The sequence below is a fragment of the Oncorhynchus nerka genome, linkage group LG1 (assembly GCF_034236695.1).
Source record: "Oncorhynchus nerka isolate Pitt River linkage group LG1, Oner_Uvic_2.0, whole genome shotgun sequence".
In the NCBI taxonomy this organism is placed as follows: domain Eukaryota; kingdom Metazoa; phylum Chordata; class Actinopteri; order Salmoniformes; family Salmonidae; genus Oncorhynchus; species Oncorhynchus nerka.
The window spans coordinates 48527534-48554008 of NC_088396.1; the positions used below are offsets into that span (position 1 = coordinate 48527534).

The 26475-nt window shown below is 44.4% G+C and overlaps 1 protein-coding gene across 2 annotated transcripts in view; it reads right to left on the reverse strand.

The window, feature by feature from the left end:
* LOC115119723 (oxysterol-binding protein-related protein 6-like) overlaps positions 1-26475 on the reverse strand; it is a 167217-nt gene that overhangs the window by 109677 nt on the left and 31065 nt on the right. For both annotated transcript variants that reach the window (XM_065019435.1, XM_065019433.1), the window contains exon 2: positions 11052-11340. In XM_065019435.1, the coding sequence (XP_064875507.1) occupies positions 11052-11201 (150 nt within the window). In that variant the 5' untranslated portion in view covers positions 11202-11340. The remainder of the gene's footprint in view (positions 1-11051; positions 11341-26475) is intronic.

Sequence of the window (26475 nt, forward strand, 5' to 3'; positions counted from 1 at the left end):
AGTGTGCGCCTCCCTATGGGACTCCCAATCACAGCCGGTTGTGATACAGCCTGGATGATGGAAGACTGACGCAGCTGTTAAACCAGCAGTTGACTACTATGTTTGGCGATTTATCTGCAGATTAATTATATTAATAATGAATTAAGAGGCGTCACTACAGTCACTACAGTTCGTATCCAGGCTGAATCACATCCGGCCATGATTGGGAGTCCCATAGCGTCGCCCGGGTTTGGCCGTCATTGTACATAAGAATTTGTTCTTAACTGACTTGCCGAGTAAAATCATTTTTATTTCATTAGGCAAGTCAGTTAAGAACAAATTCTTATTTACAATGACGGCCTACCCTGGCCAGACTCGGACGACGCTGACTCCCAATCACAGCCGGATGTGATAGTGACTGTAGTGATGCGTCTTGCACTGAGATGCAGTGTCTTAGACCGCTGCGCCACTTGGGAGCCCAATGCATCAAAATCATTAAATCAGTGCAATAACCAGTAATTGGTTGGATTCAGTGTATGGCTATTAAATCACAAACCCAGGTAGTAAAACGATCTAGACTGTTAATGCAAATGCCTTAATAGAACTTCAAAAGAGACAGCCATGATTAGGCCGAAGCAATGCAGCCCAACCATGCAAAAAGACAGTAACTGCTCACTTGAGTTCATGTCATTTTCGCTACATTAAATACATCCTTAATCATGTGGACAAGTATCCTGCCTCTATTGTATTGTGTTTTTGAGAAAATAGGGGTCATGTTATCAGTAACTGCATAAAGTCACTCTGAAACCAAGGTAAATAAAAGCATTTTTTCCTCAGTTCCACGCTATAAGCAGTTACTGCCTTTTTGCTTGGTAGGGCAGAAGCATGTTGCGTTTATATATTAGTTCAGTATACATTGAAACACACTGGTGTTTTGGGCTACATTACGACACCTAGCTACATTGAAACACACTGGTGTATTAGGCTACATTAACCTCTAATACTGCAATGAATCAAACCTTTACTACAGGCAAGGTCTTTAGGAGCAGGGAATATAACAAACGATACTTGGGAACTGGGTAATAAATATCTAGACCTACACGGCAGCAGCACTGTGGGGTAGATAGCCAGAGGGACACCTTAGGGTAAATCTGGGTAATAAATATCTAGACCTACACGGCAGCAGCACTGTGGGGTAGATAGCCAGAGGGACACCTTAGGGTAAATCTGGGTAATAAATATCTAGACCTACACGGCAGCAGCACTGTGGGGTAGATAGCCAGAGGGACACCTTAGGGTAAATCTGGGCAATAAATATCTAGACCTACACGGCAGCAGCACTTGTGGGGTAGAGAGCCAGAGTGTCACGTTCTGACCTTTATTTCCTTTGTTTTGTCGTTATTTAGTATGGTCAGGGCGTGAGTTGGGTGGGCAGTCTATGTTTGTTTTTCTATGTTTTGGGGTATTTCTATGTTTCGGCCTAGTATGGTTCTCAATCAGAGGCAGGTGTCATTAGTTGTCTCTGATTGAGAATCATACTTAGGTAGCTTGGGTTTCACTGTGTGTTTGTGGGTGATTGTTCCTGTCTCTGTGTTTTGCACCAGATAGGGCTGTTTTGGGTTTTCACGTTTCTTGTTTTTGTTAGTTTGTTCATGTGAAGTGATTTATTAAAACATAAATCAAAACAACCACACTGCGCTTTGGTCCGCCTCTCCGTCAATGGAAGAAATCCCTTACACAGAGGGACACCTTAGGGTAAATCTGGGCTACCCAGACTAGAGGTCAACCGATTATGATTTTTCAACGCCAATACCGATACCGATTATTGGAGGACCAAAAACCCGATACCGATTAATCGGCCGATTAAAACAATTTTTGGGGGAATAATGACAATTACTGAATGAACACTTATTTTAACTTAATATAATACATAAATAAAATCAATTTAGCCTCAAGTAAATAATGAAACATGTTCAATTTGGTTTAAATAATGCAAAAACAAAGTGTTGGAGAAGAAAGTAAAAGTGCAATATGTGCTATGTAAGAAAGCTAACGTTTCAGTTCCTTGCTCAGAACATGAGAACATATGAAAGCTGGTGGTTCCTTTTAACATGAGTCTTCAGTATTCCCAGGTAAGAAGTTTTAGGTTGTAGTTATTATAGGAATTATAGGACTATTTCCCTCTATACCATTTGTATTTCATATACCTTTGACTATTGGATGTTCTTATAGGCACTTTAGTATTGCCAGTGTAACAGTATAGCTTCCGTCCCTCTAGTTAGCGCGCGCTAACTAGCTAGCCATTTCACTTCGGTTACACCAGCCTCATCTCGGGAGTTGATAGGCTTGAAGTCATAAACAGTGCAATGCTTGAGGCACAACGAAGAGCTGCTGGCAAAACGCACGAAAGTGCTGTTTGAATGAATGTTTACGCGCCTGTTTCTGCCTACCACCGCTCAGTCAGATACTTGTATGCTTGTATACTCAGTCAGATTATATGCAACGCAGGACACGCTAGATAATATCTAGTAACATCATCAACCATGTGTAGTTAACTAGTGATTATGATTGATTGTTTTTTAATGCTAGCTAGCAACTTACCTTGGCTTACTGCATTCGCGTAACAGGCAGTCTCCTTGTGGAGTGCAACGAGAGAGAGGCAGGTCATTATTGCGTTGGACTAGTTCACTGTAAGGTTGCAAGATTGGATCCCCCGAGCTGACAGGGTGAAAATCTGTCGTTCTGCCCCAGAACAAGGCAGTTAACCCACCGTTCCTAGGCCGTCATTGAAAATAAGAATGTGTTCTTAACTGACTTGCCTAGTTAAATAAAGGCAAATAAATGATAAATAAATAAATAAATAATTTTTAAACAATCGGCGCCCAAAAATACCTAATTAATCGGCCATTCTGATTAATCGGTCGACCTCTAACCCAGACCCCTTCTTTTACGCTGCTGTTTCTCTCTGTTTATTATCTATGCAAAGCCACTTTAACTCTACCTACATCTACAGTTGAAGTTGGAAGTTTACACTTAGGTTGGAGTCATTAAAACTAGTTTTTCAACCACTCCACATTTTTTTTGTTAACAAACTATAGTTTTGGCAAGTCTATTAGGACATCTACTTTGTGCATGACACAAGTAATTTTTCCAACAATTGTTTACAGACAGATTATTTCACATATAATTCACTGTATCACAATTCCATAGGATCAGAAGTTTACATACACTAAGTTGACTGTGCCTTTAAACAGCTTGGAAAATTCCAGAAAATGATGTCATGGCTTTAGAAGCTTCTGATAGGCTAATTGACATCATTTGGGTCAACTGGAGGTGTACCAAACTCAGTGCCTCTTTGCTTGACATCATTCGAAAATCAAAATAAATCTGCCAAGACCTCAGAAAAATAATTGTAGACCTCCACAAGTCTGGTTCATCCTTAAGAGCAATTTCCAAACGCCTGAAGGTACCACGTTCATCTGTACAAACAATAGTACGCACGTATAAACACCATGGGTCAGGCAGCCGTCATACCGCTCAGGAAGGAAAGCGTTCTGTCTCCTAGAGATGAACGTACTTTGGTGCGAAAAGTGCCTTGACATTTTAGAGCCTTTACATTGGCCAAGTGTCCCTTGACATTTTAGAGCCTTTACATTGGCCAAGTGTCCCTTGACATTTTAGAGCCTTTACATTGGCCAAGTGTCCCTTCACATTTTAGAGCCTTTACATTGGCCAAGTGTCCCTTGACATTTTAGAGCCTTTACATTGGCCAAGTGTCCCTTGACATTTTAGAGCCTTTACATTGGCCAAGTGTCCCTTGACATTTTAGAGCCTTTACATTGGCCAAGTGTCCCTTGACATTTTAGAGCCTTTACATTGGCCAAGTGTCCCTTGACATTTTAGAGCCTTTACATTGGCCAAGTGTCCCTTGACATTTTAGAGCCTTTACATTGGCCAAGTGTCCCTTGACATTTTAGAGCCTTTACATTGGCCAAGTGTCCCTTGGCATTTTAGAGCCTTTACATTGGCCAAGTGTCCCTTGACATTTTAGAGCCTTTACATTGGCCAAGTGTCCCTTCACATTTAGAGCCTTTACATTGGCCAAGTGTCCTCAATGAAATTGCCTGGTACAAAAAATAGGTTGAATAAAACACTGGACTTGGTGGTTGGACAGAGGGGAAAGACAAGGACAAAACAAGTGCTTTGTTGGATTTACTTTGCCACAGTGAAAAAGGCAGAGATTTATTCCATTGTCAGCACAGGTGGTTCATCACACCATCTGCCATCAATGTGTTCTGACCATTACCATGAACACAGCCTCTTTCTGTGGCTACCTCTATGATTTCACTCCTGCTAGTCATAATCAGCCATTAATACACTAGTCATCTGCTATCAAAATACTTTTCCTGGTCACCCACAGAAATATACAGGGAATCAACTGTTTCAGATTAATCTTCCATACAGGGAACCAACTGTTTCAGATGAATCTTCCATACAGGGAACCAACTGTTTCAGATGAATCTTCCATACAGGGAACCAACTGTTTCAGTTGAATCTTCCATACAGGGAACCCCCTGTTTCAGATTAATCTTCCATACAGGGAACCAACTGTTTCAGATTAATCTTCCATACAGGGAACCCCCTGTTTCAGATTAATCTTCCATACAGGGAACCAACTGTTTCAGATTAATCTTCCATACAGGGAACCTCCTGTTTCAGATTAATCTTCCATACAGGGAACCTCCTGTTTCAGATTAATCTTCCTCACTATATCTAATATGTCTCAAAACTAGGAGATGACAGGTGGTTGTGAAAGCATAAAGAAAAGGTTAGTGTGATTATCTGGATACACAGAGGGATGACTGTGTATGATGAGTTGTGTGTGGGTTGAATCTCTCTCTCTGTGTGTGTGTGTGTGTGTGTGTGTGTGTGTGTGTGTGTGTGTGTGTGTGTGTGTGTGTGTGTGTGTGTGTGTGTGTGTGTGTGTGTGTGTGTGTGATATAGACTGCAGGTGGTGTCTAGTTGCACTCGTGAGGGTCTCCAGAGCGTTTAATGGTGGTCAGTAGCATAAGGGGAAGTGATATGTATTGATCCCAGAAGGGCTGGATATCATTAAAGCTTCCCCCACAAATAGCCACTTCACTCACTTTCCCCTCGCACACTGACACGCACTGCAGCCCAGCCTTTCATGGCCTTTACCCTGGGTCTGTAGTCTGCACCGCTTCCCCAGGAGTCCTTAGAGAGGATGTAACCCTTATATGGCACGGCACCGCACACTAACACACTAACCAGCATAGACAATGAGGCAACATAGAGTTATCAAGAAGGGTCTTGTGGCTTGAGTTAATGCATCACTATGGTGATGGCGACACTGAGCTGGGCTGTAGCTAGCTGTGACGTTCACCTGGGAGCCAACAGGGACACAGGATAAGCCTGAATGAATTAATCACACCACATGGCCCCGCCTCCAGCCTCAACACAACAAGACAATCCACTTGGATTTTCCTGCCCGGTAAATGACTACAGTAACCAAATACAACAGCAGTCACTTTGGTCCAATAACATTCTCTAAGTATCGCAGCCTCACAAAGAACAGACTAAAGTGATTCAATTGGACCCAAGTCCCTAATTTGTTGAACACCTCTTACCTCCCTCAATCTCTACTTTAATTAAACTTGTGAAATTAGAGGAGTAGGAATGGGACATCAATATGTTATTGAGATCAGAGTGAGTTCAGACAATAGGCTAGAAGACTGCAGAGCTCACAAGGGATCTTTTGTACACCGTGTACAGTATTTGATGACACGGACCAGGGTAGGACAGGGCCCCGAGTGGGACAGGAACCAGAGTAGGACAGGGACCAGAGTAGGACAGGGCCCCGAGTGGGACAGGGACTAGAGTAGGACAGGGACTAGAGTAGGACAGGGACCAGAGTAGGACACGGACTAGAGTAGGACAGGGACCAGAGTAGGACACGGACCCAGAGTAGGACAGGGACTAGAGTAGGACAGGGACCAGAGTAGGACACGGACCAGAGTAGGACACGGACCCAGAGTAGGACAGGGACCAGAGTAGGACACGGACCAGAGTAGGACACGGACCAGAGTAGGACACGGACCCAGAGTAGGACACGGACCAGAGTAGGACAGGGACTAGAGTAGGACAGGGACTAGAGTAGGACAGGGACTGGAGTAGGACAGGGACTAGAGTAGGACAGGGACTAGAGTAGGACAGGGACTAGAGTAGGACAGGAACCAGAGTAGGACAGGGACTAGAGTAGGACACGGACTAGAGTAGGACAGGGACTAGAGTAGGACAGGAACCAGAGTAGGACAGGGACTAGAGTAGGACAGGGACTAGAGTAGGACAGGAACCAGAGTAGGACAGGAACCAGAGTAGGACAGGGAGTAGAGTAGGACAGGGACTAGAGTAGGACAGGAACCAGAGTAGGACAGGGACTAGAGTAGGACAGGGACTAGAGTAGGACAGGGACTAGAGTAGGACAGGAACCAGAGTAGGACAGGGACTAGAGTAGGACAGGGACTAGAGTAGGACAGGAACGAGAGTAGGACAGGGACTAGAGTAGGACAGGGACTAGAGTAGGACAGGGACTAGAGTAGGACAGGAACCAGAGTAGGACAGGGACTAGAGTAGGACAGGGACTAGAGTAGGACAGGGACTAGAGTAGAACAGGAACCAGAGTAGGACAGGGACTAGAGTAGGACAGGGACTAGAGTAGGACAGGGACTAGAGTAGGACAGGGACTAGAGTAGGACATGAACCAGAGTAGGACAGGGACTAGAGTAGGACAGGGACTAGAGTAGGACAGGGACTAGAGTAGGACAGGGATCAGAGTAGGACAGGGACCAGAGTAGGACACGGACTAGAGTAGGACAGGGACTAGAGTAGGACACGGACTAGAGTAGGACAGGGACTAGAGTAGGACAGGGACTAGAGTAGGACACGGACCCAGAATAGGACAGGGACTAGAGTAGGACACGGACTAGAGTAGGACAGGGACTAGAGTAGGACACGGACCCAGAATAGGACAGGGACTAGAGTAGGACAGGGACTAGAGTAGGACAGGGACTAGAGTAGGACATGGACCCAGAATAGGACAGGGACTAGAGTAGGACACGGACTAGAGTAGGACAGGGACTAGAGTAGGACACGGACCCAGAATAGGACAGGGACTAGAGTAGGACACGGACTAGAGTAGGACAGGGACTAGAGTAGGACACGGACCCAGAATAGGACAGGGACTAGAGTAGGACAGGGACTAGAGTAGAACAGGAACCAGAGTAGGACAGGGACTAGAGTAGGACAGGGACTAGAGTAGGACAGGGACTAGAGTAGGACAGGGACTAGAGTAGGACAGGAACCAGAGTAGGACAGGGACTAGAGTAGGACAGGGACTAGAGTAGGACAGGGACTAGAGTAGAACAGGAACCAGAGTAGGACAGGGACTAGAGTAGGACAGGGACTAGAGTAGGACAGGGACTAGAGTAGGACATGAACCAGAGTAGGACACGGACTAGAGTAGGACAGGGACTAGAGTAGGACAGGGACTAGAGTAGGACAGGGATCAGAGTAGGACAGGGACCAGAGTAGGACACGGACTAGAGTAGGACAGGGACTAGAGTAGGACACGGACTAGAGTAGGACAGGGACTAGAGTAGGACAGGGACTAGAGTAGGACACGGACCCAGAATAGGACAGGGACTAGAGTAGGACACGGACTAGAGTAGGACAGGGACTAGAGTAGGACAGGGACTAGAGTAGGACACGGACCCAGAATAGGACAGGGACCAGAGTAGGACAGGGACTAGAGTAGGACAGGGACTAGAGTAGGACATGGACCCAGAATAGGACAGGGACTAGAGTAGGACACGGACTAGAGTAGGACAGGGACTAGAGTAGGACACGGACCCAGAATAGGACAGGGACTAGAGTAGGACACGGACTAGAGTATGACAGGGACTAGAGTAGGACACGGACCCAGAATAGGACAGGGACTAGAGTAGGACAGGGACTAGAGTAGGACAGGGACTAGAGTAGGACACGGACCCAGAATAGGACAGGGACCAGAGTAGGACAGGGACTAGAGTAGGACACGGACCCAGAGTAGGACACGGACCCAGAATAGGACAGGGACCAGAGTAGGACACGGACCAGAGTAGGACAGGAACCAGAGTAGGACAGGGACCAGAGTAGGACACGGACCCAGAATAGGACAGGGACTAGAGTAGGACAGGGACTAGAGTAGGACAGGGACTAGAGTAGGACACAGACCCAGAATAGGACAGGGACCAGAGTAGGACAGGGACTAGAGTAGTACAGGGACTAGAGTAGGACAGGGACTAGAGTAGGACACGGACCCAGAATAGGACAGGGACCAGAGTAGGACACGGACCCAGAGTAGGACACGGACCCAGAATAGGACAGGGACCAGAGTAGGACACGGACCCAGAGTAGGACACGGACCAGAGTAGGACAGGGACCCAGAGTAGGACAGGGACCCAGAGTAGGACAGGGATCCAAAGAACGACAGGGTCCCAGAGTAGGACAGGAACCCAGAGAAGGACAGGGACCAGTGTAGGACAGGGACCCGTGTAGGACAGGGACCAGTGTAGGACACATGTTTCCTGAACCAATAGAGCCTTGGCTTTCTCACTCTGCCTCATGAATAATTCATGATTCACCTTCGGAAAAGCTGTGATGTCAAAGACTCCAGTGCAATGTCCTGTTTCTTGGTTGCTACGGTGATACGGCAGTTCAGTTCACAGCTTCACACCACGACTAAAGGCTTCAGCTTCACACCACGTCTAAATGGCCTAACATTTAAGCCCCCATTTAAGCTGACCCTAAATAAGAATTATAATTCACTGTTTACAATAACGTCGCAAAAAGCATCAAGCGCTATGATGAAACTGGCTCTCGTGAGGACCGTCACAGGAATGGAAGACCCGGAGTTCATTAGAGTTACCAGCCTCAGAAATTGCAACCCAAATAAATGCTTCACAGAGTTCAAGTAACAGACACATCTCAACATCAACTGTTCAGAGGAGACTGTCTGAATCAGGCCTTCATTTATCGAATTGCTGCAAAGAAACCACTACTAAAGGACACCAATAAGCAGAAGAGACTTGCTTGGGCCAAGAAACATGAGCAATGGTCATTAGACCGGTGGGAATTTGTCCTTTGGTCTGGAATCCAAATGTGAGATTTTTGGTTCCAACTGCCGTGTCTTTGTGAGACGCAGTGTGGGTGAACGGATGATCTCCGCATGTGTGGTTCCCGCTGTAAAGCTTGGACATTAGACCTGTGGAAATGTTAGATTTTTCATTCCATCCACTGTGTCTTTGTAAGATGTGTATTTCCCACTGTGAAGCATGGAGGAGGAGGTGTGATGGTGTGGGGTGCTTTGCTGGTGACACTGTCAGTGATTTATTTAGAATTCAAGGCATACTTAACCAGCATGGCTACCACATCATTCTGCAGCGATACGCCATCCCATCTGGTTTGAGCTTAGTGGGAATATCATTTGTTTTTCAACAGGACAATAACCCCAAAACATACCTTCAGGCTGTGTATGGGCTGTTTTACCAAGAAAGAGAGTGATGGAGTGCTGCATCAGATGATCTGGCCTCCACAATCCCCCAACCTCAACCAAAATGAGATGGTTTGGGATGAGTCGGACTGCAGAGTGAAGGACAAGCAGCCAACAAGTTCTCAGCATATCTGGGAACTCCTTCAAGACTGTTGGAAAAGCATTCCAGGTGAAGCTGGTTGAGAGAATGTCAAGAGTGTGCAAAGCTGTCATCAAGGCAAAGGTTGGCTATTTGAAGAATCTCAAACATAAAATATATTTTGATTTATTGAAAACTTTTTTGGTTACTACATGATTCCATATGTGTTGTTTCATAGTTTCATAGTCTCCCCAATTGGTAGTAGTTACAGTCTTGTCTCATCGCTGCAACTCCCGTACTGACTCGGGAGAGGCGAAGGTCGAGAGCCATGCGTCCTCCGAAACACAACCGAACCAAGCCGCGCTGCTTCTTGACACAATGCCCATCCAACCCGGAAGCCAGCCGCACCAATGTGTCCGAGGAAACATCGGGCACTAGCGACTCCTGTGGCGGGCCGGGCACAGTGCACGCTGACACGGGTGTACGGTGTTTCCTCTGACACATTGGTGCGGCTGGCAGGATATCCCTGCCGGCCAAACCCTCCCTAACCCGGACGACGCTGCGCCGCCCCATGGGCCTCCCGTGAGCCTGGACTCAAACCCAGAATCTCTAGTGGCATATGCGATGCAGTGCCTTAGACCATTGCGCCACTCGGGAGGCCCTGTTGTTTCATAGTGTTGATGTCTTCACGATTATTGAACAATGTAGAAAATAGTAAAAATAAAGAAAAACCCTTGAATGAGTAGGTGTTCTAAGATGGTAGTGTTTGTGTGTGTGTATATATATATATATATATATATATATATATATATATATATATATATATATATATAGGGGTTTGGGGGCACCCCGGCTTCACGGGGTCTGAGGGGTACGTGCAAAGTCACTGCTTATAACTAACTATAAGTTAAGTGTAAATATAAAAAAATATAAGATGTGTCAAATAAATTATATCCAGCCCAGGGCTCCAGCTATGCGTTTCGTTTGCTAACTTGCTAGCTAAGTGGCTAGATGTCAAGATCAAGCTTCATGGTTACAACAGAGATATTCAATCCTCTCCTGGATCAAGATCCCTGTTGCCAAAATAGTTTTGTGCTCCCAATTATTCTATCTATTTTTTAAATAGTGCCCATTGTGCACATTCGGTAATACCGTAAACCCCGATATGGTAGAGAAACGGTATGATGGTATGAAAATCCGGATACCATCCAATCCTAGACAGATCATCTGCAGGCTGTGCTGATGGAGCTGCTACTACCAAACAGTCAGTCCCGCTCTTTCTCAAGGAACCAGAGACAGAATCAGTCCACTAGTCACTGTTCCCAGAGCAGCTGACTGTGTCTAACTCTGTGTCTGGCGGTGGGCAGGTCGGTCGCTACTTACCTGCCGGCTGTCGCGCTGGGATGAGGAGGAGGACGAGGCGCTCTTGTGTGTAGGTGTCTTGTGGTGGCGGATGGGCGTGGAGCTCCTCTCCTCGGCGCTCATTGTGCGGTGGCTGCCCTGGCTGGGGTTCCTGTGGTGGTGGTAGGACATGGTCCCTCTCTGCGAGTATCTCCCTGACTGTACAGGACTGTCTGTTCCTCCCTCAGCAGCAGCTCCAGGCTGCGCGTGTCAACAGCATTATCTCAGGCAGTTATGCAGCACACTTCCCACTGGCTCACGCTCCTCTCATCTTGCAGCACAGACAAAGAGACAGAGAGACATACAGACAGGAAACAGACGTTAGACTACGTTATGTTAACCCCTCCTCCCCTCACTGTTTGCGTCAACATAGCCAGTAAACACTTGTCAAAATAGTCAATTAATCTAAGATACATTTTTAAATAATCTGTTTTTGCCAACGAGGTTTAAGTCACACAATGTTACATTTACTAAGAGGTTTGGTGCAGTACTTTTCAAGTGAAAGAATGTGCATGAAAACTAGTCGTCTCGTTGAATGACCACAGAAACACTTAATTGAAGAATCCCGTCAATAGTTCCCACTCCTACTAGGGGTAGCACTGTTGACCAATCACTGATGAAAAGGGCATAGACTTCAACTATGGAAATTTGACTTCCCTCAAGAAAAAAAATGTGTGCGCATGAACAGCCCCCCCCGAAAAAAACCTGCAGAACACCAAAACTAACAAAAGCGTCACAAAATGTTGTCATAATATATGTCAACTGGGAAGCATACGGTAAGATTTAGCGTTTGGGCCCCTGCCAACTTTTTGAACCAATCCACCAGTCTAAATTCGCTACCCGAGCCAGCAGCAGGACTCGATTAAATGGTTATTTTTAGAAACATGGATGTTCAACCCTATTCTTCTCTAGTTACAGTTTGTTACCTTTAGCCTTTAATGATGGTTGTTATGGTGAGAAATGTGACTCATGATCCACCTTGGACTGCAGTGGTGTCTGGCCTCCTATCACTACTCTGCATGTCTCTCATGATCCACCTTGGACTGCAGTGGTGTCTGGCCTCCTATCACTACTCTGCATGTCTCTCATGATCCACCTTGGACTGCAGTGGTGTCTGGCCTCCTATCACTACTCTGCATGTCTCTCATGATCCACCTTGGACTGCAGTGGTGTCTGGCCTCCTATCACTACTCTGCATGTCTCCGTCTCCTACCCAGTATAACTTGCTCATCACCCTCGTCTCAGACAGAGATGAGACACAGGACACCCACTCGGCCTTGTAAATTATCCAGTTCTGTTGTGTGGCAGAACGCCATGTGTTCACTTAATTCATGAGCGTAATCAGCGTCTCGATTGCAGTGGGAAAACTAGCCATCTCAGATCCCACAGGCAACATCAATCCCTCTGCATCTAATTACCATTATGATAATGAGTTAATGACGCCAATCGGGTGAGGATACCAAATCAATACAAAGACAGACACAGTGTCTATGCAGTACCAGGAACACCAACAAGACAGTATCTATGCAGTACCAGGAACACCAACAAGACAGTATCTATGCAGTACCAGGAACACCAACAAGACAGTATCTATGCAGTACCAGGAACACCAACAAGACAGTATCTATGCAGTACCAGGAACACCAACAAGACACAGTATCTATGCAGTACCAGGAACACCAATAAGACACAGTATCTATGCAGTACCAGGAACACCAACAAGACACAGTATCTATGCAGTACCAGGAACACCAACAAGACAGTATCTATGCAGTACCAGGAACACCAACAAGACAGTATCTATGCAGTACCAGGAACACCAACAAGACAGTACCTATGCAGTACCAGGAACACCAACAAGACAGTATCTATGCAGTACCAGGAACACCAACAAGACAGTATCTATGCAGTACCAGGAACACCAACAAGACAGTATCTATGCAGTACCAGGAACACCAACAAGACAGTATCTATGCAGTACCAGGAACACCAACAAGACACAGTATCTATGCAGTACCAGGAACACCAACAAGACACAGTATCTATGCAGTACCAGGAACACCAACAAAACAGTGTCTATGCAGTACCAGGAACACCAACAAGACAGTGTCTATGCAGTACCAGGAACACCAACATGACACAGTGTCTATGCAGTACCAGGAACACCAACATGACACAGTGTCTATGCAGTACCAGGAACACCAACAAAACAGTGTCTATGCAGTACCAGGAACACCAACAAGACACTGTGTCTATGCAGTACCAGGAACACCAACAAGACACAGTATCTATGCAGTACCAGGAACACCAACAAGACACAGTATCTATGCAGTACCAGGAACACCAACAAGACAGTGTCTATGCAGTACCAGGAACACCAACAAGACAGTGTCTATGCAGTACCAGGAACATTAACAAGACACAGTATCTATGCCGTACCAGGAACACCAACAAGACAGTGTCTATGCAGTACCAGGAACACCAACAAGACAGTGTCTATGCAGTACCAGGAACACCAACAAGTTTAGGCTGTATGCCAGGCTTGCCTCTAATGTAGCCCAGGGGGTGGCAGGTAGCCTAGCATTTAGAAAGTTGGGCCAGTAACCAAAAGGTCGCTAGTTCAATCCCCGAGCCGACAAGTTGAAAAATCTGTCAAAGTGTCCTTGAGCAAGGCACTAAACCCTAATTGCGCCAAATGGCTGACCTTGGCTGTGACCCCACTCTCCGAGGGTGTCTCAGGAGGAGATGGGATAAGCAATTCCAATTCCCACATGCGTATAATTACACACTTATACATGTGTAATACAAGACAATTATAAGCACCCACCTAATTAATCAATATTATTATTCAATTGTTTTGAATGGATATGGAATGAATAGTCACTATAGTCATCTGAGTCAATGGTTGCATTATATAGCCATCATACTGTATTAGAGAAACATCGCTATAGTCATCTGAGTAAACAGATCACCGACCATTTAGAATCCCACCCGTACTATGCAATCTGGTTTCCGAGCTGGTCATGGGTGCACCTCAGCCACGCTCAAGGTCCTAAACGATATCATCACCGGCATCGATAAAAGACAGTACTGTGCAGCCGTCTTCATCGACCTGGCCAAGGCTTTCGACTCTGTCAATCATAGCATTCTTATCGGCAGACTCAATAGCCTTGGCTTCTCAAATGACTGCCTCGCCTGGTTCACCAACTACTTCTCAGATAGAGTTCAGTGTGTCAAATCGGAAGGCCTGTGGTCCGGACCTCTGGCAGACTCTATGGGGGTGCCACAGGGTTCAATTCTCGGGCTGACTCTTTTCTCTGTATATATCAATGATGTCGCACTTGCTGCTGGTGATTCTCTGATCCTGTTATGCAGGTGAGTGAGGACCCAAAAGCGGTTTAACAGAAACAGAGTCTTTTAATGTCAAAACACAGGGAAGACATAGATCCTCTTCAGATGTATCGATTGACAAAACAGACAACCCGCAGACAGGGCGACAAATAAATCATAAAGTCCTCTGATCTTTACAGGAGAGTCCCCTTCTAGCAGCAGAGGAGAATAGCAGGGTTAGCGGCAACAGACTGCTGGTCTCTCCGGGTAGGCGCGGGTTGTAGAGGACAGAGGTACCTGATCATACGTAGCATCTGATGAAGAGGCAGATTACGACAGGACGGGACAAGGGTGAAGCAAACGAGAATCTAAGAAGACAGAAGCAGAAACAGAGAGAGAAATAGAGACCTAATCAGAGGGAAAAAAGGGAACAGGTGGGAGAGGGTAAACGAGGTAGTTAGAGGAGATGAGGAACAGCTGGGGGAAGGAAAGGAAGAGAAGGTAACCTAATACGACCAGCAGGGGGAAACGAAGTGAAGAGAAAGCACAGGAACAAGACATAACATGACAATACATGACAGATCCACCTCTACACAGACGACACCATTCTGTATACTTATGGCTCTTCCTTGGACACTGTGTTAACAAACCTCCAAACAAGCTTCAATTCCATACAACACTTCTTTCGTGGCCTACAACTGCTTTTAAATGCTAGTAAAACTAAGTGCATGCTCTTCAACCAATTGCTGCCCGCACCCGCCAGCCTGACTAGCATCACTACTCTGGACGGTTCTGACATAGAATATGTGGACAACAACAAATACCGGTGTCTGGTTAGACTGTAAACTCACCAGACTCACATTAAGCATCTCCAATCCAAAATTAAATCTAGAATCTAGTTTGCAGCAAAGTCTCCTTCACTCATGCTGCCAAACATACCCTCGTAAAACTGACTATCCTACCAATCCTTGACTTTGGCGATGTCATTTACAAAATAGCCTCCAACACTCTACTAAGCAAACTGGATGTAGTCTATTACATTGCCATCCGTTTTGTCACCAAAGCCCCATATACTACCCACCACTGCGACCTGTATGCTCCCGTTGTCACGCCCTGACCGTAGAGATCTTTTTATTCTCTATGTTTGGTTGGTCAGGGTGTGACTCGGGTGGGAAACTCTATGTTCTTTATTTCTATGTTTTGGCCGGGTATGGTTCTCAATCAGGGACAGCTGTCTATCGCAGCCTGTTTTGCCACCTTAGTTTTGTGGGATGTTGTTTTTGTACAGCTCTGTGTAGCCTACCGAACATTACGTTGGTTTTCCTTTTGTTGTTTTTAGGTGTTAATTTTTAATAAAGATAAAATGTACGCCAACCACGCTGCACCTTGGTCCGATCATTTTGACGATCGTAACAGAACATCCCACCAAAGAAGGACCAAGCAGCGTGGACAGGACGAGTGGACGTGGCAAGAGATCCTGGATGGTAAAGGACCCTGGACGTAGGCTGGAGAATATCGTTGTCCAAAGAAGGAGATAGAGGCAGCGAAGGAGGAGCGGCGACGATATGAGGAGGCAAGTCATCGACGGAAGCCCGAGAAGCCACTCCCCCAAAAATTGGGGGGGACACACGGGGAAGTTGGCGGAGCTAACTCCCCGTGCACACGGCAAGGAGCGTGGTACTGGTCAGGCACCGTGTTATGCGGTAAAGCGCACAGTGTCTCCAGTACTCCCCCACAGCCGGGTTCGACCTGTGCCTGCGCTCTGGATGTGCCGGGCTAAAGTGGGCATTCAGCCTGGAAGAGTGGTGCCAAGGATAAGCACCAGATCTCCAGTGCTCCCCCACAGCCCGGTTCATCCTGTGCCTGCTCCACGGACCAGGCCTCCAGTAGGTCTTCCCAGCCTGGTGGGTCCTGTGCCTGCGCCACGGGTCAGTCCGGAGCCTGCAGCGAGGGTCTCCAGTCCGGAGCCTCCAGCGACGTTCTCCAGTCCGGAGCCTCCAGCGATGATCTGCAGTCCGGAGCCTGCAGCGAGGGTCCCCAGTCCGGGGCCTTCAACGAGGGTCCTCAGTCCGGGGCCTGTAACGAGGGTCCCCAGTCTGGGGCCTGCGGTGAGGGTCCCCAGTCCGGGGCATGTGGAGAGGGTCCCCGCACCAGAGGCGCCACCAAAGTGGGGGAAGCCAGAGGTGGAGTGGGGTCGACGTCCCCCACTTTGGTGGCGCCTCTGGTGCGAGGATAGATGCCACCAGGATAGAGGCCCACCCGGACCCTGCCCTATAGTGTCAGGTTTGCAGCCGGAGTCCGCACCTTTGGGGGGGGGTTCTGTCACGCCCTGACCGTAGAGATCTTTTTATTCTCTATGTTTGGTTGGTCAGGGTGTGACTCGGGTGGGAAACTCTATGTTCTTTATTTCTATGTTTTGGCTGGGTATGGTTCTCAATCAGGGACAGCTGTCTATCGTTGTCTCTGATTGGGACTCATACTTAGGCAGCCTGTTTTGCCACCTTAGTTTTGTGGGGTGTTGTTTTTGTACAGTTCTGTGTAGCCTACCGAACGTTACGTTCATTTTCCTTTTATTGTTTTTAGGTGTTAATTTTTAATAAAGATTAAATGTACGCCTACCACGCTGCACCTTGGTCCGATCATTTTGACGATCATAACACTCGTTGGCTGGCCCTCACTGCATATTCGTCGCCGAACCCACTCACCCAGGTCATCTATAAGTCTTTGCTAGGTAAATCCCCGCCTTATCTCAGCTCACTGGTCACCATAGCAACACCCACCAGTAGCATGCGTTCAAGCAGGTATATATCACTGGTCATCCCCAAAGCCAACACTTCCTTTGGCCGCCTTTCCTTCCAGTTCTCTGCTGCCAATGACTGGAACGAACTGCAAAAATCACTGAAGCTGGAGACTTATATCTCCCTCTCTAACTTCAAGCATCAGCTGTCAGAGCAGCTTACCGATCACTGTACCTGTACACAGCCCATCTGTAAATAGCCCACCCAACTACCTCATCCCCATATTGTTATTTATCCTCTTGCTCTTTTAAACCCCAGTATCTCTACTTGCACACTACTTGCTCATCTGCACATCGATCACTCCAGTGTTAATGCTAAATTGTAATTATTTCGCCTCTATGGCCTATTTATTGCCTTACCTCCCTACTCCTTCTACATTTGCACACACTGTACATAGATTTTTCTATTGTGTTATTGACTGTACGTTTGTTTATGTGTAACTCTGTGTTGTTGTGTGTCGAACTGCTTTGCTTTATCTTGGCCAGGTCGCAGTTGTGAATGAGAACTTGTTCTCAACTGGCCTACCTGGTTAAATAAAGGTGAACTGGCCTACCTGGTTAAATAAAGGTGAAATAAAAATAAATACATACATTTTTCAACCAATTTTTAAATCATTTGGAATAACCAAAGGCTTTGATTTCTGGTCTTTTCTCATTTCTGTCCCTCATGAGGGAGGATAATGAATGTTCACAGGAGTAACAAGTAGAGGTAGACCTACCAATAGTTATGTTTTTACTGATATCAAGTTTGTTTAAGAATTATTAAGGGATTAAAACTCATAATTCTGTTACCAAATCGGTAACGGAATTAGGCCTAATGCAAATCAATTGGCCAGAACGGGAAGTAATAGTAGTTACAAACCACAGTTGGGTCACCTGCTACTGTCCTCCCTTCCCCTGGCATACTGTTATACTCAGCTCATATTAAGACCGGTACGATGCCAGTATCACGATACTCTTTAGTACCCTTGAAAGGAAACTAAACACGAAGCGGATTTAATTTAGGGAAATCAGCCCTACATTTGGAAAAATATATATTTTATTGTCCGGATTCACATGTATTTATTTCCAAAAACTAAAACACACTATATTTTATATAGAGCAGGTTTTTAAAGGACCTAGGAGTTTGGTCTGCTTTGTGTTTTCATCTTTTCAAAGGAAAAAAGATCAAGATACTGGTATCGTCCAGGCCGTAGCTCATAACTGTTTTTTTCTCTTTCTGTCATCTGGTGGTCAAAGCAATACTGTGAAAACAGTCTGGACAACCTCTCCCTCTCCCTTCCGCTCTCTCTTTTCTCTGTCTCTCTCCAGTTAATGTCACCTCTCCCGGCTCATACTGTCACCTACCACCTACCCTATTTCCATTTGCTGCAACAAACATCCTCGCCCATGGATAACCGACCCACACCGGACGTCCACAGGTGATGATTTGGTCAGCCCAGGCCGGACCAAATCTGGACCAATCATAGATGTCTATGTTTCGCAAATTTGGACAACACAGAACAGTACAGAACAGTAAAGAAAAGTACAGTACAGCACACTAGATTAGAGTACCGTAAAATATACTGTATTGTACTGTACTCTACTGAACATATCTGCTGTACTGAATTTTGCTCTACTGTTCTGTGCTCTACTGTGATGTTCCAAACTTGAATCGTTTGCTAAATTACTCAAATGTAAATGTACTCATACATACTCTACTGAACTCTACTGAACTGAGCTCTACTCTACTGAACTGAACTCTACTGTACTGTGCTCTAACCACGTTTCTCTTCTTCCTAGACAGAAGAGGAAGTGACCTATAGGCCTATATCTCCATGCCTACTTCCTAGACAGAGGAAGAGGAAGTGACCTATTAGAAAGCTATAATTATCAGAATGGGCTAAGGGTTTGTCTCAGCTTAGTTCCTAGTTGGTTAAAGACAGGGGCTGGTGACATGCTAAATGGATCTGAATTATAGATGGAACTCTGTGTGTGTGTGTGTGGGGGGGGGACTGGCACGCTCAGGGGTGTGTCGTTACGACTATACCGTATACTGTTATTGAAATAAGGAGTCCTTCTGAATCAGCTCTTTCCTATAAGAACTAGGCCTACTGTAACTATGGAGGAAGGTTACACGGAAAGAACGTGGTGATCAGACGCACAACTAATCATACCCTGTGGAAGGGAGCAGCTTGGAAACAAGGCCCCTGATTCTACCCTATCAACATTTGTTTTTAATTTGACCTTTATTTAACTAGGCAAGTCAGTTAAGAACAAATTCTTATTTTCAATGACGGCCTAGGAACAGTGGGTTAACTGCCTGTTCAGGGGCAGAACGACAGATTGTACCTTGTCAGCTCCAGGATTTGAACATGAAACCGTTCGGTTACTAGTCCAACACTCTACCCTGCAGCCCCAACATGTCTTTTTACACAGTCTGTTATTCACTCTACCAGACGTAGACCTGGCATCAGTCAGTCGTCTGTTCCTGTCTTTGGTTTCAGACACACCAGTGGAATAGACTGCTGTTATGTGTTACGTTGCCTACTGTGAAATTCAGCTCTGGTCCTCAGGGTCCAATGAACCTGCAGTGTCTCCCTCTCCCTGTACACAGTAGCAGCCTACACTACATTTGATCAATACACAGAGTTTGTTTGTAGCGCTTCATGTTAGCAATGAGCGTGTGTCTGGTTTCTCTGTCCTCTTAATGTTGACGGAGAGTGAGTGCCTGAGCAGGCGTACAAGTAGGCTAGGAAATTTGGGGATGTCTGATTTCTGATTGTCTTAACTCACCACCACTATTTGGCTGAACTTCTTAGTGATTTTTTTCTTCACATCAAAACAGTAAGTCAAAGAAGTGCTACATTGACCAAGTCTTTCCCTTCGTTCAATGCGCTCATTTATTCAGCTGCCAACGGCCCACGGTGAATCAGTGTGTCCACATGGCAGAGGCTAGTCGCATAAGTGGAATTTAAACTTTTAGATTTGAACATTTTAATTCTAATTTGTATTATTAATCACGTGATAATGTTTTTGAGAAAACAAAAGCGTTATTATTTCAATTAAACCGTTCCACGAAAATGTGCACGTGAAAATCATAACGGCCACTCAGATCGGTAGAAATTGTTGGATAAATTCTAGGCTAAGCTTGAAACTTGTAAACTTGAAACTCACATTCTGCCTAGGAATGATGTCTTCTACATTGTAGAAGACATCAAAACTATGAAATAACACATATGGAATCATGTAGTAACCAAAAAAAGTGTTAAATAAATCTAAATATATTTTATATTTGAGATTCTTCAAAGTAGCCACCCTTTGCCTTGATGACAGCTTTGCACACTCTGGGCATTCTCTCAACCAGCGTCACCTTAAATCCTTTTTCAACAGTCTTGAAGGAGTTCCCACATATGCTGAGCACTTCTTGGCTGCTTTTCCTTCACTCTGCGGTCCAACTCATCCCAAACCATGTCAATTGGGTTGAGGTTGGGTCATCTGATCACTCTCCTTCTTGGTCAAATCAAGGAGAGTGGCTGCTGCCAACATACTGTCTCAAATCTCTAGCCACTTTAATAATAAAACATTGGATGTATTAAATGTATCACTAGTCACTTTAAACAATGCCACTTTATATAATGTTTACATGTCCTACATTACTCATCTCATATGTAAATACTGTACTCTATACCATCTACTGTACATCTATACCATCTACTGTACATCTATACCATCTCTATACCATCTATCTTGCCTAAGCCGCATGACCATCGCTCATCCATATATTTATATGTACATACTCTTATTAATCCCTTTACATTTGTGTGTATCAGGTAGTTGTTAATTTGTTAGATTACTTGTTAGATATTACTGAATGGTCAGAACTAGAAGCACAAGCATTTCGCTACACTCGCTAGCATTAACATCTGTTAACCATGTGTATGTGACCAATATAATTTGATTTGAAATAGCCCAAACACAGCCTGAAGGTTTGTTGAGTCAATGTCCTGTTAGAAAACAAATTATAGTCCCACTAAGCGCACACCAGATGGGATGACGTATCACTGCAGAATGCTGTGGTAGCCCTGCTGGTTAAGTATGCCTTGAATTCTAAATAAATCACTGACAGGCTCACCAGCAAAGCACCCCCAGACCATCACACCTCCTCCATGCTTCATCGTGGGAACTACACATGCAGAGATCATCCATTCACCTACTCTGCGTCTCACAAAGACATGGCGGTTGGAACCAAAAATCTCAAATTTGGACTCATCAGACCAAAGGAAAGATTTCCACCGGTCTAATGTCCATTGCTCGTGTTTCTTGGCCAAAATAAGTCTCTTCTTCTTGGTGTCCTTTAGTAGTGGTTTCTTTGCAGCAATTAGACCATGAAGGCCTGATTCATGCAGTCTGCTCTAAACAGTTGATTTTGAGATGTGACTGTTATTTGAACTCTGAAGCATTTATTTGGGATGCAATTTCTGAGGCAGGTAACTCTAATGAACTTATCCTCTGCAGCAGAGGTAACTCTGGGTCTTCCTTTCCTGTGGCGGTCCTCATGAGAGCCAGTTTCATTATAGCGCTTGATGGTTTTTGCGACTGCACTTGAAGAAACTTTCAAAGTTCTTGACATTTTCCAGATTGACTGACCTTAATATCTTAAGGTAATGATGGACTGTTGTTTCTCTCTGCTTATTTGAGCTGTTCTTGACAGAATATGGACTTGGTCCTTTACCAAATAGGGCTATCTTCTGTATACCACCCCACCCCTGCCTTGTCACAACACAACTGCTTGGCTCGGACTCATTAAGGAAAGAAATTCACACCTGTTAATTGAAATGCATTCCAGGTGACCACCTCATGAAGCTGGTTGAGAGAATGCCAAGAGTGTGCAAAGCTGTCATCAAGGCAAAGGTTTGAAGAATATCAAATATATTTTTATTTGTTTGACACTTTACAATGTAGAAAATAGTAAAAAAATTAAAATAAAAAATAAACTGGAATGAATAGGTGTGTCCAAACTGTTGAGTGGCAAATGATACATTTGCATCTGTTGACCATCAAATAGGCAATTCATTTATATGCCATTGTAGGCTACCTTTTGATACAATAAATGTGTTGAAATGACGATATCGCTGGAGTCACTTGTGTAGCCTTCCTGGAGCTGGCAAACAGATGTAATACATAGCCCATAACTTCAGTTTATTGTTGCTGCCTTGTGTTATTATGCTGTTATTAATGGCCATGTGTAGTTCATTCATTTGGAAGTTATCAATTGTGATCATGGTCACAGATCTACTGCTCCACCTTTAATGTCAATTTCATTGTTGACTTTTCCCTGAAATGAGATGTCAGGGGCTATAGGCTACTAGCTCAGCAAACCATGGCAATTATGTAGTGTCTTCTCTCTTGTCGTGATGTGTTTTTTGTCCTATATTTTTATTTAATTCATTTTTATTTTTAATCCCAGCCCTCGTCCCCGCAGGAGGCCTTCTGCCTTTTGGTAGGCCGTCATTGTAAATAAGAATTTGTTCTTAACTGACTTGCCTACTTAAATTAAAAAATGAAAGGTGAAATGCAATTATAAACCCAGATTTTAGTCAGTAGTCTATGTATATTGAAATAACAAGTCAATCTCGCAAATATGCCATTTATAATGCGCAATCTGGATTTATTCACAATTATAAACTGAGTGGTTTGAGCCATTAATGCTGATTGGTTGAAAGCCACGGTATATCAGACCGTATACCACGGGTTGGTAACCAGTTTATAATAGCAATAAGGCACCTCTGGGGTTTGTGTCCTAAGAACAGGCCTTAGCCATGCTATATTGGCCATATAGCCTACAACACCTCCTCGGGCCTTATTGCGTAATCATTGCAGAAAAACAAGTAAAATCGACATCCATTGATGGAAAATGATCTGGCAAGTTTAAAAAGGGTGTATTATCTTTTCTCTTGGGACATATTCTTAAGGTTGCAATAATTATTATTTTGATGGAAAAACACATTTAGTTTCTTAGTCTACGTTCTAACAAATCAAGTCGATATTCCTTCATTCGCTCGATAACGTTATGGAAAAGGGGTGGATAAATGTGGCAAAGCATCTCTTGCTGCAAAATAATAATAAATAGGACTAGTTATCCTTGTGGGCAGGTTTCAAGAGGTCAAGGGCTATACATTTTAGCTAGACCTGGCAACCCTGTTTATGCCTGTGAGATTGAGAGTCTGACTAGTATCCCCATTGCTTCTCTTCCCTAGCAGTTGAAACTCAAACATTGAAAAACAACCTAGCTTGTGAACAAAACGATGTAAATAGCCAAGAAACACAACAACAAAGTTTCACTTCAGTAAACTTATGTTTCAAGTAAAAATTAGAACAACTTTTATGCCTCCGCGCAGCGCTTCTAAAAATGAATCTGTCACTCAGCTCTTCAGGTGCGCACAGTCCCCAGCCATGCAGTGTTGCAGCGTCAGGCAGAAATACTTTGAAAACAGCTACTGCAGAGTTTATTTTGCCCTGATCATACTTCACTTTTTACTGGAGCCCTTTTTACTGGCTAATGAAATGCCCAAATCTACCCGCATTTGGCGGGTGTTAATTTTAGGCCCTGGGGGAGAGGGACAGAGAGAGGGGGGAGAGCGAGAAGGACAGAGAGGCCTGACTTAACACAAACTAAACTGTCTATCGTACAGCAGAGTGCGTGTCCGAATCCAACCCCCCACAACTGAATATATATATAAGAACATATCACAGAGCTGTGAGCTCTACATGCACAATGGGACCCATATATAAATATCCCACATTTTGTTTCTCCCCCTGTGACACAGCTGGCCGTACCCCGTACAAATCAAGAGATTAAACAAGAATAACTGGACTGATAATTGTCAGAATTAAATAAATATTTATTAGGCTATAAAACAGATGGTTTTAAAGAGGTTAAAACAGACCATGCTAAAAGGTTATTAAAACAAAAACACTTTTCCCGCAGAGCATATAGCTTGTCTACCTCTTCCAAGCATTCCTCTCCCACTATTCAAAACAGACCACCTTTCAAGACATAAACCAATTACTAACACACCTGAACACAATCAAATTGTCAAGACAAACTGCTGACTGTTGTGTATACATATATGGAATGGTTTTGAGCCCAATTAATACAAACGTAACGAAATCACACATTTAAATTGTATAAGTGAAGGTGTAATAAAATGCAATTTTCACTCTCCCCAATCTCATTATTATTCACAATAATAATTTAACGGAGAAATTATGTATTCGTTGTTTAAAAATTGCAACACAGATGCTTGCAGTTTTGCCACCTCACCACCAGGGGGTGCTGCAACACCTTCAGCACTTCCCGCAGCTATGATCAAGGGTGCCAACAATTACGGACCTGACTGTATATTAGGCCACTCACTGTAGGCTAGTCTGGAGACAGAAGTTGTGAGCTGATTAGGCTAATGTTGATGAAACAACAGAAGTCAACACTTCCTCTGTACTGAGAACTGTTGTAATCATCAAGCGCTAAGCTAATGCATACAGAAAGCGAGCTATGTTATGTTCAGCTTGAAAGGGAAGTTGAATTCTTCCCATCTAATCCTTGTAGCTCAACTTCTCACTAAATTCTAGGTATTAGCGTCATTCAGAGAAAAATATGAAATGAGGACATTTCAAATAGCTGGTTCCTGTTTGAGTTTGAATCTGAATATTGACTGTGTTTGATTCACATTGACTGAACAGTAGCACATTGTCACTTTTTACAGTTTGGTCTAAAGAATGCCTTGAGCAGCTCCAAGTAGGGACACTGAATGACACTTGTGTCCAGCGGATTGGTGACAGACCCTAGTCAAACATCAGTTACCCAGCAGGACCTTGCTCTTGGTTCTTTTTACAACCAGGAGAAATGACACCAAACGAAGCCAATTGATAACACTGCAAGGAACAGCATGCAAAACATCCTCAGAATGCCTTTTGCATGCAAGTCTCTTACTGCTACGTTAGAGGTGTTTACATTGACACATAAGAACAGACTGAGAAATAACCAGAATACATGGACTGGCTAGATCCTCTTTACCAAGAGTGGGAGTTCATCCTCACACAGTTCTAGATGGCTTTTGGAAAATCTTAACATTTGAATATTCAAACATGTCCTATCCTCAGTTCAAAACCAATCAAAACGGGCAAAGGGATAACATCAGCTAAAATCACAAAGAACATGTTGTAAAAGCGATGAGACTTTGGAGCTACGGTAAATCCAGTGGTCGTGGAGCCTGGACTCTAATTTCACCCAAACATTTCCAAACGGCCCGGTGAAGGAAAACGGCCCCCTTCGTGAACAATTCTATGAGAAGCAGTGACATACACTCTGAATGATCTAAAATGATGAAGCCCATATTGGTCTTTCACAGTCAGGCCAACCCAAGCTGTACTGTTCAGTAGGATAATAGTAGGCCTACTATTGAAACAGATAAACGGAGTCAGAATTTCACAGGTTTCAGATTCTCCCCGATTTTTTTTCAGATTTGTGTTCTCAAAGTATAATCATATCATTCTGACAGGTAGGCATAGGCTAGCTTTGTAGCTAGTTAACAATTAATAGAGAAGGTTTTTGGGAAAGCTGTTCCATCTACCATCTATCATTAGCATCGCTATATTTTTCCTGTTCCTTAATTGTTTGAAACCTGGACGTTTTATTTCATATGATGAGGCATCTTACCTTGCTTCAAAGTAGAAGCCTATAGACAAAATCCCACCATAGAAACGTGGAGGCAATTATTTTATAACGACTTACTCATTATGTGTTCTACTGGTTCTGTGAACTTTATTTATTTTTATTTTTTTATTTAACCTTTATTTAACTAGGCAAGTCAGTTAAGAACTAATTTTTATTTACAATGACGGCCTAGGAACAGTAAGTTAACTGCCTTGTTCAGGGGCAGAACGACAGTTGTTTTTACCTCGCCAGCTCCGGGATTCGACCTTGCAACCTTTTGGTTACATGTCCAACGCTCTAACCACTAGGCTACCCTGCCACCCCCTTTCATTGTCTAGCAGCCAAAGGCATTATCCAAGTCATATTAACATCCCATAATAGTTGTTGCATCTTTAGATCTCCCCTCTTTCTAACAGACATTTCTATCTCTGTCCATGAAACCACAGTGCACATTTTAGAACAGTGTTTCTCGGCAAATTGCATTTTGAAACATTCACACATAGGCCTCCTGCCTTGTGCACATTCAAACAATAGTTTATCAACATTTTAAGCCTAATAACATTCCAAATCTGTTCCATCAGCTC